The sequence below is a fragment of the Sander lucioperca genome, chromosome 2 (genome assembly GCF_008315115.2).
Source record: "Sander lucioperca isolate FBNREF2018 chromosome 2, SLUC_FBN_1.2, whole genome shotgun sequence".
Taxonomy (NCBI): Eukaryota; Metazoa; Chordata; class Actinopteri; order Perciformes; family Percidae; genus Sander; species Sander lucioperca.
The window spans coordinates 37,580,354-37,598,755 of record NC_050174.1 but is presented as its reverse complement, the minus strand read 5'-3'; the positions used below and the strand labels follow the sequence as shown (position 1 = coordinate 37,598,755).

Sequence of the window (18,402 nt, the reverse complement as noted above, 5' to 3'; positions counted from 1 at the left end):
AGCCCAGCAGCTAGCGGATATTCCTTCTGCTTATAGCTTTATCCCGACAAAACCGTACGGTTGAATTTCAGCCTGCATGCACATGCAGCTTATATTGGTTATATTAGAGAGAGCAACAAGTTAGCAGACTGCCGAGTCACCCTCTTTGCTATCGGTCTGCTCAGCTGCTGTGCTGGCTCGATGGTGTTTTAAGCCCCCAACTAAGCCTTCAAGGCAGCGCTGCGACCGTCTTCTTCAACCATAACCATAGACATATATATGTCTATGACCATAACCATTGCCTAATCCTAGTGCTTTCCAGGCAGCGCTGCCTGGAAGACGACGTTGGGGGCTTCAAACACCAAACTCCGTGTGCCCTCAGGATTGTTGGTAAACTTTTTTTTTCTTTTTACGTTATTGACAAATTGTCAAGTTTCCAATTGACTGACGACATGTTATTGTTACATTATGTTGTTAATACATATTTTTAATTTGACAATGTAATGTGGTACATTGCAAACAAAGGTCAGATATTATATTGCATAAAAGTCTAGTCTAAAATGGCATAGCAACCTGTGCTTAAAAAAAAATAATGTAAAAATCGAGAATCGAATCGAATGGTGACCTTAGAATCGAAAATGTAATCAAATTGAGGATTTGGAGAATTGTGACATCCCTAATAAACAGTAATTTGATCATCGTAAAATACACTTCATTCAAAGTCGAATGAAAGCTATGAAAAGCTGTTTTGGGTCGTCTTTCCACTTTTCCAACACAATAAGAAAACCACATAGTTTACCGATTTACATGTGAAAATATGTTGGCTCTTTACACACTAAAAGTATTGCCTTTTTAAATGGAGTCTGGTGGGTTTAGCGCCAGCGACTTCAGAGCTGTTTCTGGTTAAACAGAAAGGTCTCAAAGAGGTTTTAAAGATCTATCTCTGAAGGGATCCTTTCCATAATGTTGTTAGACACTTAAAATATTAATCTGAGCCTGTCAGTGGCAAAACGAGCACTTTTGTGAAGGTAAATACAAGCTGGACAATTGCTCTATTAACTTAAATTGTAGCTTGTTTCGCCGCTGCCGACTGCAGCGATCTTGCTTAATACTGGACCAATGTCAAAGATTGTTGTTCCCATCAGTCACTTAGACACAAAAACATAGGAAAATAGGGTCCAAGTTGAATAAATCAGTAGTTACCCTTTAAGAGTGGTATTAATCTATCTGCAAGAAAGCAAATAAGCATGTTTCCCTTCAAACTGTCAAACTCCTCCCTCAAGCATTATTAACATCATCATGTTTACATCGTCGCATATCTCCCACAACATTCACAGGCCGGCCTTTTGTCTTTAATGCTAAAGCTGCCTGCCGTTCTCTGTTATGTTGCTGTGTTTTTTCTGTGTGTTTTGTGGGATTTTTTTTTAATTAAGAAACAGTGTGAGTAAAGATGATTTGTTTGAAGCATTTAACACACGAGGGAGCAGGCTTGTGTTGTTATTGTTATTTCGCTGTGCGACAATAGCTGCTGTGTGGATTGCGATCGAGCGTTGTTATTCTGGGTGTCTGAGGGAGGAAAAGGCGCTAACGACAGAACAGAAATCACCGGGGATCTGGGCTCTTCTTTTGTAGTTAATTTGCTTTGTGATTTGGTAGATGAAGTCCTGTGTGGTCTTCGTCAGCAGCTGTGTGGGAGTTAACAGACGGTTTCAGGAAGCACAGAGGATCATCTGTCTTTTGTTTTATTGCTCTTTTGCATGATGAATTTGCATTGTTTATCAGGGTTTTAACATACAGTAAATGCAGTGCAGCTGAAACAAAGCTCGTAATACCTGGAGTACAGACTGTTACTGGACGCCCTAGAATAGAAACTAAACCCTGAGTATTGGTGGGCTCCCGCTACATATTGAGCCCCGCAGGGACCAGAGGATGGAAAAGTGATTGTTGTGTAAGTCGCAAACACACTGTAGCTGTAACTTAATATAGGGACACAGGGAAATACCACACCGAATAATTTCAAACAAATCATTTGTCACATTTCGAAAAACCGCCGCACAGCTGATCAATAAGATAATCATGGGGAAAATTTAATTAAACATTGTCGCAAGCATTGCAGTTCAGTAGGGATCCAATCTGAGATCATTTGAATTGAATATTTGCTGATATTCACTGGAGCTGCACTGTAACCTCGGCAGTAGCCTCTGCAGTTTATTAAGCTGCTGTAGAAGAAAAATAGCAGAGGGATTTTAAAGAAAAGCACAGAGCACCACTGAGTCTTTTTTTTCTCCCCAAAGAAGTGAGAAAAAAAACTATTTCTTGTCAGATTTAAGAGTGACCTTTTGAGAGTAACTGATTGATCATCATAATAACACAACAGAAGCACAATTCAACACAGAAGACCTCTGTGTTGGACTTGACAAAGCGTTGCTGTTTTTACAGACACAGGCTTTTTTTCTCTTTGAAACTGAGCCCCAAAGCCACTATGCATTACTCCCTCTTTCTGTTTCTGTTTTTTCTGTTCCATACAATGTGATGAAATTGATATATTGCACACACGTGCCACATTTGATTATAGAGAGACACTCCCACGGATGGGTAACTGTCCCACACCTGTGTACGCAGAATCGGCGGAGCATTACCTATTTAAGATCATTGGTGTAAGCACTGTGGTAAATACTCTCGATGAAGGTCCAGAGGGGTCGAAACGTTAGTATCATCAATACATTGGGTTGCTGAGCAAGAGCAGAGTGCGGGATCTTCCTTTTTGAAACTGGGAAATCACTCAAGAATATTGTGCAGTGAGATATATGTCAAGTATGTAAACTTTATTGAGTCAAAATGGCTAGAAAAATCCCTCATCTCAGATTGCTGCTGCTCTCTCAGTATAATTAATTCCCAGAGCTGTTGTAATTGGGACCATAGTAAGTGGTGGAGTGAGGCTTTTATAGGCACTGATGACTTAGTATTTGAGTATGTGTAACCATGGTGATGACAGTGGTTAAGATCACTTGCACGCTTTGAAAACTGAAACACCGTGTTCTTTGTTTTAATGAAATTGGAGACTCGAAGCAGAGTCCTTTCACCCGTCTGCAGTGAGTGTTTTTACACAGTGTCTGTACCGTCAGTTAGAAGTCTTTACAGACCTCATGTTGGAACCGATCTGCTTGTCTTTGGCCGTATTGGGACTGCCACTGGTAATCCTATCAGCTCTTACGTCAATCTACACACTAGTGCTGTCCTCGACTAAAGAAATTTGCAGTTGACTAACTCTTATTTTCCACTGGGCACGTCTGCGCTGCGTTCCGGGTGCGTGGTGTGCATAATCATAATCATGCATAATCCACCAGCTGCGCCACGGCGTGTCCCAGAACCGTGCGTGAAGCGGCTCTCCGCTCCGCTAAAGATACGCGCCAGGTCTATTTTCATGTGAGCAGCAGCCCGTTCGGACAGCTGGGCAGGAAGTGAAACAGCGAGAGTATCCAGTCAGTTTACCAAAACACACCCCCCACTATCATTTATATCTCCTTTACAACACCACGGAAGAGAGATTCATCTTGGAGCTTGGAAAACATAATACTACATCATAGATTTTTTTTGTTAAGGACAACACCAGAAAAGACAAGGCATGGAGTTTACAACATAACTGCTACAGACGTGCCCAGTGGAGAATCAGAGTTACACTCATATGATTTTGTCAACTAATCGATTAGTTGATCTAATCGACAGATCTGTAAAAAATGAGTTTCTCCACAGGTAATCGTGCAAAAGCACCACTATGAATTTTGTTTTTACCACAGATTTGCTGATGAATCATTCAGCACAGAAAAGGATAAAAAAAAAGACTAATTTGTCATAGTATTTTATATGTTTTCTCTATGACTATTGGTATTGATATGTGTGAGTAACGCAGACTCCAGCAAGAAAGACCTTGATTATGGCGAGGAGCGCAAGCTGCCTACAGCTTTGTGAAAAACAAAAGAGAAATGATCTGGACAACGTTTAGTCCAATTAAAAAAGTAAACATTGGAAACCCTTTTAGCTGTTGTGTGACATGGTTTCTGTTACATTGCAGTTTTTTTGGAAAGGTGTCAGAGACTCTTGGAGGTGGAGAGTAAAATGGTCAATGATTAACAAAAATATGAGAATAATGCTCAGGTTTCCCTTTAATGTCTTTACAAAGCTTTAGTTCACAGAAGGTAAAGTACCCAAAAATGTGGCCTTCCTCACCTGATTGAGGCCAAATTGTGGGCCGAAACGTTGTGTGTCTCGACTCTACTCGCCTCGACACACTGTGCGTCCGTTTTCCATTGCAGATTTTAGTACCGCCTCAGCGTGGCTGGTCGTCTGCCGGCTCGACGCACACACCAGCGCACAAGTATAACATCAGGCCACTTGAGCTTGTTTTATAGTTCTGTGGAGGCTCCACGCAGAGCTTTCACCGTAGCCTATGTAATATGTGGCCTGATGTATACATTTGTCAGCTGGTGTGTGCGTCGAGCCAGCATGTGTGTGTGTACGTAGGATGCGGCGAAAGCTCTGCCTGGACTGGAGCCTCCGCAGAACTGTAAACAAGCGGCGCCGCAGTAAACTGCCGTGACCTAACGCGACACACACACAGAACGTCGAAGGTGTGTGTTGTTGCCAGAAGACACATTTCATTTCAGAAGAAGCTGGAGGCAGCAAAAAAACAAACAGGTGGCTAAACTGTTTAAAAATAGTGGGTTTGTTCAGGACACCCCCGTCTGTCGCTTTCACGTCACCTTTTGGTATCGCCTCAGCTCGCTTGGAACCTCGACTGAGGAGGTACTAAAAAAAGTACCTGTTAGCAGATACCAGGGAGTTTTTTTCGTAATGGAAAACCAAAAAAGGCGAGTAGAGTCGAGGCGAGTCGAGCAGGTACCATGTAATGGAAAAGCGCCATTATTTGCACTATTAACCTATTTTTCCAGAGCATTAAGCTGTTGTGTGGACTTTACCTTCTTTGAACATTTATTTTTTTGTCCTGCACCAGCAACTACATGGATGTGCACAACATCGTTGTTTTTTAACTCTTTAGAGCTTTAGACCACAACAATCAATAATCTGCATACTGCTTTTTTAAGAGAAACTAATGCCCAACAGAAAAACTTAAACAGCAAACATAATCCATTTCCTGTGTCAACACAGAAACCATTTTTGTGTTGTAGTCTGTGACGGGGCGCATGGCGGCCGTCACGGTAGAGATGCGCTGCCTATTTTATCTCAATGACTGAGTGTAAAGGTTGGCTGTATAGGTTTGTTTAGCGTGTTAATATGTTCTGTTAATTACCACACACTGTTGTCAAATCATCTGTTAACCTAGTCATTCATCTAATTCCCCATAGTAATCCCGTAGCTATATCATATATTTAACATCTAATACTGCGGTGATTTATATTCTATAGCTACATCCATTATTACATTTTCTATTTTTTAAAACCATAAAGTTTATTTCACAAACATGTCCAGTTATAATAATCACGCAACACTTATGTCTTTGTTATCTAGTGTCTGTTTATTGAGTTTAAAAGCTAATAGAGGGTAACATTTAATCTGTTTTACCAGCATGTGCTCTTTGTTATAAAGGAAAGTTTGCCGCGATCCTCACGTTTAAATGACTCTGACTTCCGGGGTAACAGGAAGCAACATGAATTTTAAGTAATACATTTATTAGCCATCAAGATGTCTTGTAGCTTTGTGTAATGTGAATGTGAATTATGTAAATGATATTCTGTAAATGTCTAGCTTCATAGATACGTTAATTTTGGCTGTATGGAGCCTTTATTGTCTATTCACCTGAGCCGCCCCTGCATTGTATTATATTGTTGGTATGTTCCAATTTTAGGGGCGGGGCTTCAGGCTATATAGAGTAGCAGTAGTATTTGCTCGGGGGGGGAGAGCTGTCGGAACACCTGAGGGAGTAGGACGTAAGTGTTGGATACCCTAGTGACTTGATTTAAGGTCAATTAGGAAACAGTTGTATGTTTGCATTATGTGATTGTTTTGACTCTCAAGTCAGTTTACTTTTATTTTCTTGAAAGTATATATTTTTCTGCTTTCCTTAATTTTTGTTAATTTTTATACCATGATTTTGCCTCATTTGGCCTTAATTGGGGTAAACAATAAAAATCCCATCTTGTCAACTTCATCTCGACTCATCCCGAGTGTTTACACCTGCTCACGACTACTCTTCGACATCTACCTTAACATAGTCACACTGGATGAGCGCCAGTAATGTTGCCTTATTATACTGTTACAGACTTTTGCCAAATCGCTCTGTGCAGAAGTGGCAGCTAATTATAATGTGCAGCTTTGTAATGTATGTGTTGATTGGAAACATTCGTCCCAACAAGGGTGAAATCTTTGCCTCTTACAGACTCCACCAGTCATGATGGAGAGATGCAGATGAATTGATATTGATGGGGTGAAAAAAAATATGAATATAGTTGAGAGATAATTAGCTGCCACTCAGTATTAGGAAGTTAGTAACTGCAGACTACGGGTGGAGTAATGAATGGTATGACATTTGAAGAAAATGTCTCGTCTTCTAAAACGTCCTTCCATTATACAGCGGGATCCAACATTCAAATAATCAGATGTCAGTTGGATTCACATCAGTCATATTAAAATGACATTAATAAACTTTGTACTGTATTTTTGACTATCTCTCTCCTCTCTTCCTCCTCCACTTTTTTCCTGGACAAGTATTCAGCACAGCCATGGACCTACATTTCATTTCATTTAATGAAACGTAGCTGAATTGAACTGACTGGAAAGTGGAATTGAAGTAAAATGACATGTAAGCATGCATTTTGGTTTTTAATTAACCTTCTTGTTTTCTCTCCAGGTGGACCCCATGTTTATGGTACCAGCTCCTCCTGCTCCAGGCCACCCCGTGGCCCCCGGATCCTCTCTGCCCTCAGCCCCTTCCTTCTCCCCTCCGACCCTGCCTACCTCCAACCCCAAGCAGCTGGCGGTGAGGACACGGTCTGTAGGCACCAACACCCAGGATGGAGGTGTCTCCGGAGCACTGGAGGGCGACTCTGCCTGTCTGGGGCCCTGCCAGCCCGGGACCAGTGTCAACCTGGAGGGCATCGTGTGGCACGAGACTGAGGAGGGTAAGGAGTGTTTCTGAAAAGTAAACGGTGGGCCTTCACTAGTGAACGTTCTATTGGTAGCAAGTTTAAAGGGCTCGTATACCTGCTGTATATTTTTAGTGGTATTTATGTCGAGAGACTTTGAGATAGCCACTTCTGAGGTGAATGGAATATACTAACTACCAGTGTATTGCAAGCCTGGTGGCCCACCTGGCCGAAGTTACCCCCCACCAGGCCTAAACCACCGGGAATTATTTTTTAATGTATTTTTAAGAAGTTTTAAACTACAGTTACAGTGGGGTGGCTCAGTTGGAAACTTAGACATAGTCATAATGTATTTTTAAATAGCCAGTTAGCTTTTAGCACTGACTTAATGTAGAGCCTATTTGGAATTTGTGTTATAGCTTTTTTTAATTCTCGCGATTCTTTCCATGATTCTGTTATCACAGGCTCTACATTAATGCTACCATCAGTCTGTGACTGGCCCCGGCAGAGCCCTAGTCCAAAAAAAGACACTTGCCCCAGGGCTAACAGCAGTCTCATATGCCAAACTAGAGTAAATGAAATGTAGTCGAGCCTCAGTGAAAGCCAAGATGGTGGAAATGCATCAGCAGCTTTTCTGAACTGCAAGCTTGACTTGACTTCGACCAAATGACTCTTTTTTTTTTTTTTTTTCCTCAACGTGTGGAACCAATCACTGCACTATTTCCATTGTTTTCACATTTGAGGATTAGTGGTCGTCATTTAATCTGTGGCTCTAAACAGGCTGAAAGGCTGACGATCACAAACTTTTTTTACTGAACGCAGGCTGAGTGGAAGTGAGGTGTGAAAATTCAGGTGCGAGTTTCCAGCAAATGGTTTGTTTTGTTCCTCCTCATTAAAACTAAAGAACGTGTAGTTTGCATGAATACATTTAACAAGTGACGCTGTAATTGGAGACTCTTCATTTTTAGAAGCTGTGGAAGGAAAGCATCCAAATTTCTGACAGCTCCACGGGAACCGTCTGTCTGGACTATAGGTCTGGACTCAGAGCTGAGTAAATATTTCTGCCTCCTTAGGTGTTGCTTTTCAGGTTTACTGGACTGTTTTGTGCTTCCAAAATGAGACTGACTGACCAGAAAAACAACATCATTAGTCGATTGGTTGGTTGGTTGCAGCTTGTATCCACATCTCAAGGTGTTAATCAGTGGATGAAGTTGGTTCATTGTAATAATGTGACTTAAATATGGAATATTATCGCGAGATGTGATATATCGTTACATCCCTAGTCTATATGACATGTTGTGCCATGTGTGTTTGACTGACACAATGCTCTGTGACACTGCCAATGTGAATGACTGTCAGCAAAACCACACTTTGACACTCAGGACCACTGTTTGAATCCCGTCTCCCACCAACAGTGATGGTTTCTTTTAACCCCACCAAACCTTCTTTTCCCAACCTTAAACAAGTAGTTATTGCACCTAAACCTTACCAAACCTTAATTATAGAGGTGGCTGATCAGAAAACGCATCAATCATTTTTTAACAGTTTTGGAAGGCAGTAACGTTGTCACGCCGATTGCCCAAAGAACTCAGCAGAGGCAGTTTTACGTTGTGTTACATCTACTGTACTTCTGCCAGAACATCACCTTTCAATATTACCTATACCTATCACCTTTTACATATTACCTTTTTTTGTTGAGAAAATGTGGATTTTAAAAGCTGGACGTCAGTGGGTAGAGCAGGCGCACATATACTGAGAGGTTTATGCCTCGACGCAGAGGTCCAGGGTTCGAATCCGACCTGTGACGATTTCCTGCATGTCTTCCCCCCCCCCTCTCTCTCCTTTCTCACCAGCTGTCCTGTCAAAAATTTAAAGGTGGAAAAGCCCCAAAAAAAATCTTGGAAAAAAAAAAGCTGGACATTTCAATAGAGAAAGATCATGGATTTATCCTGTTTGGCCAAATGAAATTGGGTGTCGTTGCTATGTGGGTCTGAAAAACATATGCCAGAAGAACAAAGAGATGCTTATCTTTTTCATTCCAAATTAAAATAATCATAGTCGAGTTTATTTTTAAACATGTCTGGATATCCCCATAGGAGCAGTTTTGGTGTTGAGCTGCACATACTCACGAGTCCAAAACAAGAAGAAAAGTAGAACCAGAAACCCGTCCAACACTACAAAACGATACCACGGGAGTACCGGGCGGTGTATCCGCCGGCCTGATGATTCATCCGCCAATTTTGACGCCATCGCACTTTGATAGGCCGTTAACGAGGACAGCGCTTAGCACCGCAGCCTCTCAGTGGAGGTGTAATACCTTACTGCAGGCTGCTAATGAATAATCCCATCTCTCGTTGCCCATCTCGCTTTGCCAGCCGCGGGGCCTCTAAAGTGGAGTGTTGAGTTTGGCAGAGAGGCGTTTGTATCCCGGCCCAGTATTAATTAACTTTCAGTTTCTCACTCCGCCCAGGCAAAACTAAAAAAGAGGAGAAGAAGTAGAAAAAACAAACGCAACACATGGGAATATATCCTGGGTGAAGGGTGATGCTAAACAGGCCAGAGAGGAGAGAAGGAAAGAGAGACTGTGTTTGTATAGAAGAGATGGAGCGAGAGAGAACCAGAGGGGGGGTAAAACTTCAGTCAGCACAGTGAAAACATTGAAATGAAATTGAATTAAAATGTTTCCTTGCAGACCTTGACAATCTTAAACAGGTAAAAACAAACAAAAACATATAGATGATAAACGCCGAAATTATTAAAATGAAGCTTTAATACTAAAGCAAACATTTAAAATGAGAAACCAGAGATGAATTCAATAAAAAAAAGTAGTGCTGCTGAGGAATTAGTCAATCAGGAAATAAATCAACTACAATTACAAAGTCATTCAGCAAGAAAAAAGACATCTACAAATGATTCGAAAAAGAAAGTAATCACAGTTTCAAATACATTTTAAAATCAAAATACCCACCATGACGGACAATCATGGGGCACATGTGACGTATTTCCAATTGACACTAAATATGTTTAGTTATGAGAGGGATTTATTTCAAATCATTCAGATTTGATTGGCTCGCTAAAAAGTGGGTGACCTGCATTGTTTGATGGAGAAATGAATGAAATATAAACAAAGTTTATGCAGACTGAGATCCAAACACAGACCTCTGACCCATAATATCTCTATTCTTCACCCTATATCAGATTTCATTAGACACATATATGTATATTCCCCCAAGTTATGAGTCCTCAAAATCAGTGTGTGAAATTAAAGACCTCATTATGCTCATGTTTAGGTTCATAATTGTATTTAGAGGTTGTACCAGTATAGGTTTACATGGTTTAATTTTCAAAAAAAACATATTTTTGTTGTACTGCAGATTGCTGCAGCTCCTCTTTTCACCCTGTGTGTTGAGCTCTCTGTTTTAGCTACAGAGTGATACATCACACTTCTGTTCGATCTTTGTTGGGAGTCGTACATGAGCTGTACCTAGGTAGGGACTACCAGCCAGTCAGAAGCAGAGTAGGGCGGGGCCTGACAAAACAAACCCGCTTCAGCACATAGACAGCCGGTAACCATGGCTTCAGCTCAGTCGTACATGTTAGAACCCGACTCTGATCCCGAAACATAAGCAGAACAACATGAACCAGCTTCGCAACCTAGACCGGAGCAAGGCGTTTCAGAGGGGGATGTTATTTAAATGTTAACAAATTAGTCTTTCATACGTAACATTTTCATTCTGCACTGTCTCCTGGACATGGCGATACAACTATCTGAACCTTCAGGCCTCTGCTCCAACTAGCTTGGTTTGAGGGCGTGCCAAACTAGCAGCTAGGCAAGCATTATAACGTGTGTAACAAGGTGACGCAAAATGACTTGCGTTGTGTCACGGAAGTAAAGGCTGGACTGCAATAGAGCTGTTTGGAGCAGTTTGTGAACAGTGTTTTCTGTTGGAGATGGTAAGTCCCTTTGGGGTGGACTTTGGGCTTTTTCACTTTGTAAACCTAATACATGCACAAAAAAGATATATAACACAATAAAGGAAAGGGCAAAGCCAAAAAGCATAATATAAGGCACTTTACCGGCCAAAATATGAAATTGCGTTTTCTTTTTAACATCACAAAACTCTCTTGTTGGAGTTGTGAGTCCTGCTGGTTTATTCTCCATTTTCATTGACTGAAAACTGACCGAAAACACACGACTCAGCTTCACCAAAATGAAGACTGAGAAACATGACCTATTTTGGTACAAACATTTACCCGCACATGTGGTGCCAAGAAAAAAAATATATATACTGTTATTAGGGGTGTACAAAAAAATCAATTCACATTCAAATCGCGATTTCAAGCTCTACCGAGCAATTTTTTTAATTGTATGTCTACTGCAATCACATGGGAAAAGTAACTACATTTACATACTGGGAATCGTCTTTTGAATCGAGAATTGTTTCTGAATCGAAAATCGATTTTGAATGGAATCTTGAGTCTAAAAATCGATATTGAATCGTGACATTTTCTGAATCGTGCACCCCTATACTGTATATATATTTCAGTGTTTTACAGGCGGAGAAAGGAGAGGGATTTTACATATTTGATAGATAGCGAGAGATAACTGAACAGGTTTTGAACTGAATGTATTTTATATATCACTTTGGTAAATATTTATTGAAAGTTAAGTATTCGAACATTCAACTCTCTGCCTCTCTTCGATACAGAAATTCATTCAAATTATAGCCAATAATCCTCTTTAGCACCTATTGCCAATAAAAAGCTGTGAATGTATTTAGATGTAGATGGGTTAAGGGATTGGAAGGCTGCTGGCGTTACAAAACCGTCCGATATATTGTCCGATATATTGTGTATATAGTATATTGTTTTTCTCGTCTTCTTGCTCTCTTCAAAGCCACCAGCCTCTTTTGACAAGTCATTTTAGCTCGCAGAACACGGGAGTTGCAGGTCTACCGCTGCCTTGATCGGTTAGTTTGTGTTATTGTGTGACTTTGGTGTTTTAAAAGACTTAGGAACTAAGCAAAACATGGGACTATCCCTTTAATAGCCGTGGTCCATGAGGGAATAGTTAAAAATCTTCAATATTGCCCTCAATAACTCCTTTTAAAAATCCCTGGATTCACAGAGGAAACAAATGACTAGTTCTGTGGCCTGTTGCAGAACTTTCCACCAAATTTCCCTCAAATGTGTTCCTCCTAAGAAACAAGCAGACAAGCAGGCCTGAACACATCGCCTCCCTGGTGGAGGAAATAAATGTGAGCAGAAAACATCAAAGCTTTGTGTTTCCAGGTTTATGAGAGTAAACAAACTGCAGCAGCATCAGTAAAGTGAAGCAGAAGAACAGAATATTAAAATAACATGATACATCTGGAGTTCTACATATGCACAGAGAGATGTAATATACTACCAAATACTAATATGCAGACATACAGTATTTTATTTAGTATGCAGGGAGAGACTGAAGAGCAAGGACAAAGATGGATGGACTGAGGAGGGATAAAAGAGAGATAAATATGAGAAAAGGAGCGAGAACATGAATCCATTGCTCAGTCTGACAGAATGGATAGATGAGGAGGAGGAGGAGAAAGAAGTGAGGAGATGGACAGAATAGCAACAGAGGTTTTTGTCTATTTTTAAACCACCCGGGGGATGGAGAGGAATGTAAAGACAGATGGAAAGAAACTGATGAAGAGGGATCATTTCGATGGACAACGTCAAGAGTCAAAGAGAGGCGAAGAACGACGAAGAGAGACATGATAGAGCTTCTTTTTTCTTTTCTTTTTTCTCGTGTTTTTCATCCCGAGGCATCTTCCCTGCCGCACGGGGACTACTGTTCAGGAGGCGGAGGGATAGCTGGAGAGCCCCCTCCTCGTGACGGCGGAGGGATACGACGAGGGGAAGATGCCGGTTGCATGTTAATTAAGCAGAATACTAATTGGAAAGACGGAAAGGAAAAGAAGAACACGAGACCACCATTTCAGCTTCAGACCCTCCCAACCCCCCTCCACACACACACACACACACACACCCTCCTCCGCCCTGCAGGACACCAGTCTGATGAGCGCTAATCAGATGGTGATTGGCCCGACTATTAGCTGAGCTCCTAAGACTATCTCTGGCATCAAATCAGACAGACAGACAGAGAGACAAAGTCAATTACAATGATTATAAATAATTACTGTCTTGTAAACACATGTAAAATCCTCGCGCGTTATAAACACGGTAATGTAGCTGATTTATGTTATTTGCTCTTCAAGAAAAGTGCATACTGTAGGTTGGGGGAAATATATGTACTCACCATCTGTTGGAGAGTTAGATGAACAAAATCAATACCACTCTCATGTCTGTCTGTAAATATGAAGTTACAGCCAGCAGCCTGTTAGCTTAGCTTAGCATTAAGACTGGAAACTAGGGGGAAACAGCTAGCCTGGCTCTTTTCAAAATGTTACACCTACAACCAACTTTTAAATCTCACTGATTGAACATGTTTTAGCTCATTAGTCTATTCTGTACAAAAACCAAAGTGTAAAGATGAGAATTTACAGTTTTATGGGGGTTTTTGGCCGTACTATTTCTTTTTTTTTTTTTTTTTTGGCTCTGAGCAGTTGCCAGGCAACCAACGGAGACTCCAGACCCATCCAATCATTCCTTTTTCTGCCTTCTTCTAAAACACACCACCAAGCACAAAACCAACTTATTTATAAAGTAGAGAAGAAAATATGGGGCACGTACACCACAGCAACATGTATCCTGTAAAAGTTTTGACAAAAGAAACATCACATGTGGCTTCACGACATTTATATACAACTTATTTGCAACCGAAAATACAGAAATTGAAGGCAACGTGATGCCGACCGTTTTTTTACAAACAAAGAGGAAATGTTAACTAAAGCATCAGTAAAATGTTCACTGCTAACATATGTAATAGTTTTCTGCCAAAATATCCAATCTTACAATACAGTATCCACTTTTAGTGACCACAGCATTATTAAACATTTGTATGGTTACGTTTAGTCACTGGCAGCATGTGGTTAAGGTTAGAGAAAGAGCATGGTCTTGGTTTAATAAAAAGAAAGTAAGAAGTCACTTGAGACCCAACGTGTTTAACATTTAATCGAAACCACCATTTTCCCCTGACTTTAACCAAAGAGCTTTTGTTGCCTAAAGCTGACCAAAGATGGGAATCAGAATGTGAACCCAGGTCTCTGGTGTCACAGTCCTGCGCTTTGTACGCCCGCCATCAACCCTGACCACCTCCAGTCAGCCATTATGTTTGGCAGCGAGGCACTGAGGAGACAGTGGGTTGTAGATGTGTCCACAGCGCCTGCTACAGTGTCAGCAACTTATGCACAGATGAGAGTTTGAGCAAATGAATGAACAATAGTTGTTGCCGATAGCGCATACACACCTACTGAGAGCGTAACGCAAAGCAGAAACTATGACTGCGAAAAAGAGAGCAGTGGCTAAGATGGGCTCTGAGCTTAAATAGACCAGCACACTGAAACAGCGTGTTGGACAGTTGATGCAGAGAGTGGGGCAGGTCAGTTTAGCAGCGTTTGCGCTTTCTTTTTCTTAAATCTTAGTTTGAATAGCAGTTGCAAAATCAACAGATTAATACAAAAGAAATCAGCAGTCATATAGAGGCTATACAAACACAGCTTACAGTAGGAATGAATGTGAACTTTGAGGGAATGTTTTCATGAATCTGTTTTGTTATGTGCAGTACGGGAGGAGTCAGAGCAGACAAGGTAGAAAAAAAGAGAGAAAGAACCTTTTAGTTTTTCACTGAATCAGATGTGACAAACTGCTCAATCTAAGCCTGAAGAAGACTGCTTACTGGAACTTGTTTAGTCTGAGGGGCCAAACACTGAAGAACACACAGTGTATTTACATGCACACTCGTTATACTGGTTTTGATCATATTGGGGATATGATGTTTACATGGAATATGAGAAACCTGCAGCTTTCTTTATGATTCCAACATTAACCAGGTTTCTGATCAGTCTAAGTCAGTGCAGGTGTGTGTGTGTTGACCTACTGTACCTCCATGTTTGTGATGTAAACATCTTGGTTTAAAGATTAACTAAAATGTAGTTCCTTTGTCAAGGTTGTCATAAAATACAGTTGTTCTCTGCTGTTAGTCACAGTGGGCTGCCGACTCAATTCCAGTGCCACTTATGCAGATGGCAGACATTCAGCACAAAGCTGGGTATGATGTTTGCATTCTGCAGTATCCCAGTTTCTTTGCAGTTGGAGTACTCAAAAAAGCATATTCAACAAGGATATGATGTTTACTTCCGTATGTATTATGTAGAGTATTTCCATTTCCATCTGCAGCAAGAATGTGATCTTGGGTTTAAATATTTCAGTCAGTGAATATAGTGAAACCGAATATGAATGTGAGGTTGTCGTACAATGTAGAAAATATATTTCATCAAACATCAAAGCTACTTAAAGGGATAGTTTTGGATCCTTTGAAGTGTGGCTGTATGAGGTACTTCTGGCACGCCCCCAGTTTGGAGAAGCAGGCAGGATACCAACACGGAAGATAAGCAATCCGGGGGCAGCAGCTAAACCATGTTTTAGCCACCTAAAAAAAAATCTATATCAGTTTAAAAGGTGCCCTGCCACACAAAAACGTTTTTACTTGTATTTTTTGAAATACAGTACGTTAGGTCCATGTGTGTTTGTGTTATGTCGTGAATGTGAAAATGAACTGCTACCTCCTGTCAGCTCTAGCCACTGAAAAGAAATAAGTAGAGAAATCAGGCCAATTACAAAAGCTGGTCAGTCTGACGTGGTGCTGCCTGAGCTCATTGCTATTCATGAGCTCGCCCAAATGCGCTGGGTAAAGGATGCTGATATCCAGGCTCTCATTGGCTAGCTGTTAGCCAATCAGAGTCAAGCAGCTTAGCTCGTTGAATATTAATGACAACTGGCACAAATCGAGCTGAGTCTTCCTGCAGGCTTTCTATACCATGCTAGAATGGCTTGAAACAAGGTAACCAAGGCATTTATTTCCACAAAAAATGTTAGAGTCCATAGTAGAACAGCTTTACCTTGCTGTCAGACAGCCCTTTACGACAGGGAAACTGAAGCCGTTATCTGTGCTCTTTTCGAAGCCACCAGACTCCTTTTAAAAAAACAATCATTTTACCTTGCAGAACACAAGAGTTGCTGGTCTACCTCTGCCTCGATCAGTTCATTTTTTTGTGTTTTGTTAGTTTCTAACCCTTTTAAAGCACCAAAGTACACAATAACATGAACAAATTAACCAATCAAGGCAGTGATCAGCAACTCATGTGTTCTGCGAGGTAAAATTACTGGTTTTGTCTAAAGAGTCGTGTGACTTTGAAGAGTGAAGTAATCACTTCCGTTTCCTGTGGTAAAGGGCTATTTGACAGCAAGGTAAAGCGGTGAAAATATTCTAAATATAGCGTCCACTTAGACAGATATTGATATTGACGCAGAGGGGTCTGCGGGGGTACGCCGTTGATTCGACGCAGAAGCATAAAACGGCCTTAACACATGAGAAATATGGAGAAATAGCTCATACAACCCCACCTCAAAAGATCCAAACTATCCCTTTTAAGAGGGCATTTACAGAAAATATTGGGAATATTAAGTTGTTGACTAATGAAATCCATTCAGTTCATTAATTGGAGATTTAAAAAAACCAGGGGCGGATCTACCGGGGTGGCAAATGCCACCCTAAAAGAAAGCCTTGCCACCCCATTTGGCAGCAATGAATTAAAAGTTATGGCCAATTTGACAATTTATGAGCGCGAATCTCCAATGTCAGCGTCATCTCGAGCTGCATTCACTGCAGTCGGAACTGCAGTGAATGCAGCACGAGATGACGCCAGAGCGGCAAGAGCCTGATTTATTTGGAAAACTGAGTGGCGCGAAGCGAGGGAGCCAGGAGTCGTGAGGAAAGGAGACACAGGAGGAAAGAGGTCAAAACAGATTAACTATCTATCAAGAAATGAAATTATAATGAAAGCACAGTGCTAGCATAGTTGCGATGCTGATTTTGAGATGATAAAAATCAGGTTGAAGAATGTTATTTTGCTAACTATACATATAATGTTACTTAGGTCTGACGTTTGTTCTGTGTAAAGTAGGCTACAAAAGCTAATATTGATTCAACGTCTGTCAAGGAAAACATTGTAAAATTACTTTTAATCTTACAGAAATGAAGAGGAAAGGTAGCATATGTAGTTTTTTCTCACCAAAGAGAAAGGCGAGAGAAATAGAAAATGAACTGAGCAAGGTAGACGGAGAAGATGAGGTGGAAGGAGAGAGAAAAGAGGTGGAAGGAGAGAGAGAAGATGAAGATGAGGTGGAGAGAAAAGGGCAACAGAAACGTGACAGAGAGACTACGAGGCAGAGGCGACCAGGGACAGGAGGAGGTGGGAGAACACCACAGCAGTGAAGATATGGAGGGAGAGCATCACCGAGATGAGGAGGGAGAAAGCGAGAGACAAGATACCGTGCAGGGCTCAGACAGTGAAAGGGAAAGCAGAGTGCCTGGGGCATCACCAACGATCTCCAGTTGAGCTGGTCCACATGGTATGGAAACTGTTGCTGAATATATACTAAGTTACATATGAATAAGAACAACAAATGACAAAGATGGACATTTTTATAAAATTTAAGAGACATTGCTTACACATCAAATAAATATAAAAATTCATGTTTGCTTAAATATGAATAATTAGGGAAAGTTGTCAGTGTGAAAGTGTGATGAGATGGGGAGATGAGTTTTTATATTTTGTGTAGAATGTATTTTAGATCTATTGCTCAGATTAAATTAAAAAAATAAACAAATGAACGTAAAAATACTCTCCCAGGCTAACATGTTAGTGTGTGTTAACACAGTCTGATGGTTATAACTAATCAATGACAGTTCCTAATCTTGTACACATGCTGCCTGCAACGCTGCCTCTCTGACACAGTCCAAAACTGTTTGCTTCCCCTCTCACACATCTGCCACTCATCACCTGTGTCTTACCTTAATGCCTTTCCTGTGATAATGCCCCTTACTTCTATCATACTTCTATCTCCTATTAAGTGAGATCACATCGTATGGTCACTTATTCCTAATATGAACTGTTTCACATGAAAGCTCAAATGCAAGATATTGATTGCATGAGATGGCAGCCTGTGCCCTTTTGTAGTGTGTACATACTATTTCTCATCAAACTGTGATAAAATTCAGTATATATACGTCTGTCAAATGTTGCCACCCCTCAGAAATTCCTGCCCCCCTCTCGCCACCCCATAAATATTTTTCTAGATCCGCCCCTGAAAAAAACTA

At 40.9% G+C, this 18,402-nt stretch overlaps 1 protein-coding gene and 1 long non-coding RNA gene across 4 annotated transcripts in view; one reads left to right on the top strand and one right to left on the bottom strand.

Moving 5' to 3' along the window:
* Window positions 1-18,402, top strand: part of znf608 (zinc finger protein 608) — a 61,845-nt gene that overhangs the window by 25,381 nt on the left and 18,062 nt on the right. For all 3 annotated transcript variants that reach the window (XM_035996956.1, XM_035996964.1, XM_031305422.2), the window contains one exon: window positions 6,845-7,115. In XM_035996956.1, the coding sequence (XP_035852849.1) occupies window positions 6,845-7,115 (271 nt within the window). The remainder of the gene's footprint in view (window positions 1-6,844; window positions 7,116-18,402) is intronic.
* On the bottom strand, window positions 5,794-14,743 carry LOC116054091. Its single transcript, XR_004105997.1, has 3 exons — window positions 14,733-14,743; window positions 7,720-7,725; window positions 5,794-5,882 (listed from the first exon to the last, which is right to left on the bottom strand). It is a non-coding gene; the product is annotated as an uncharacterized LOC116054091 (long non-coding RNA).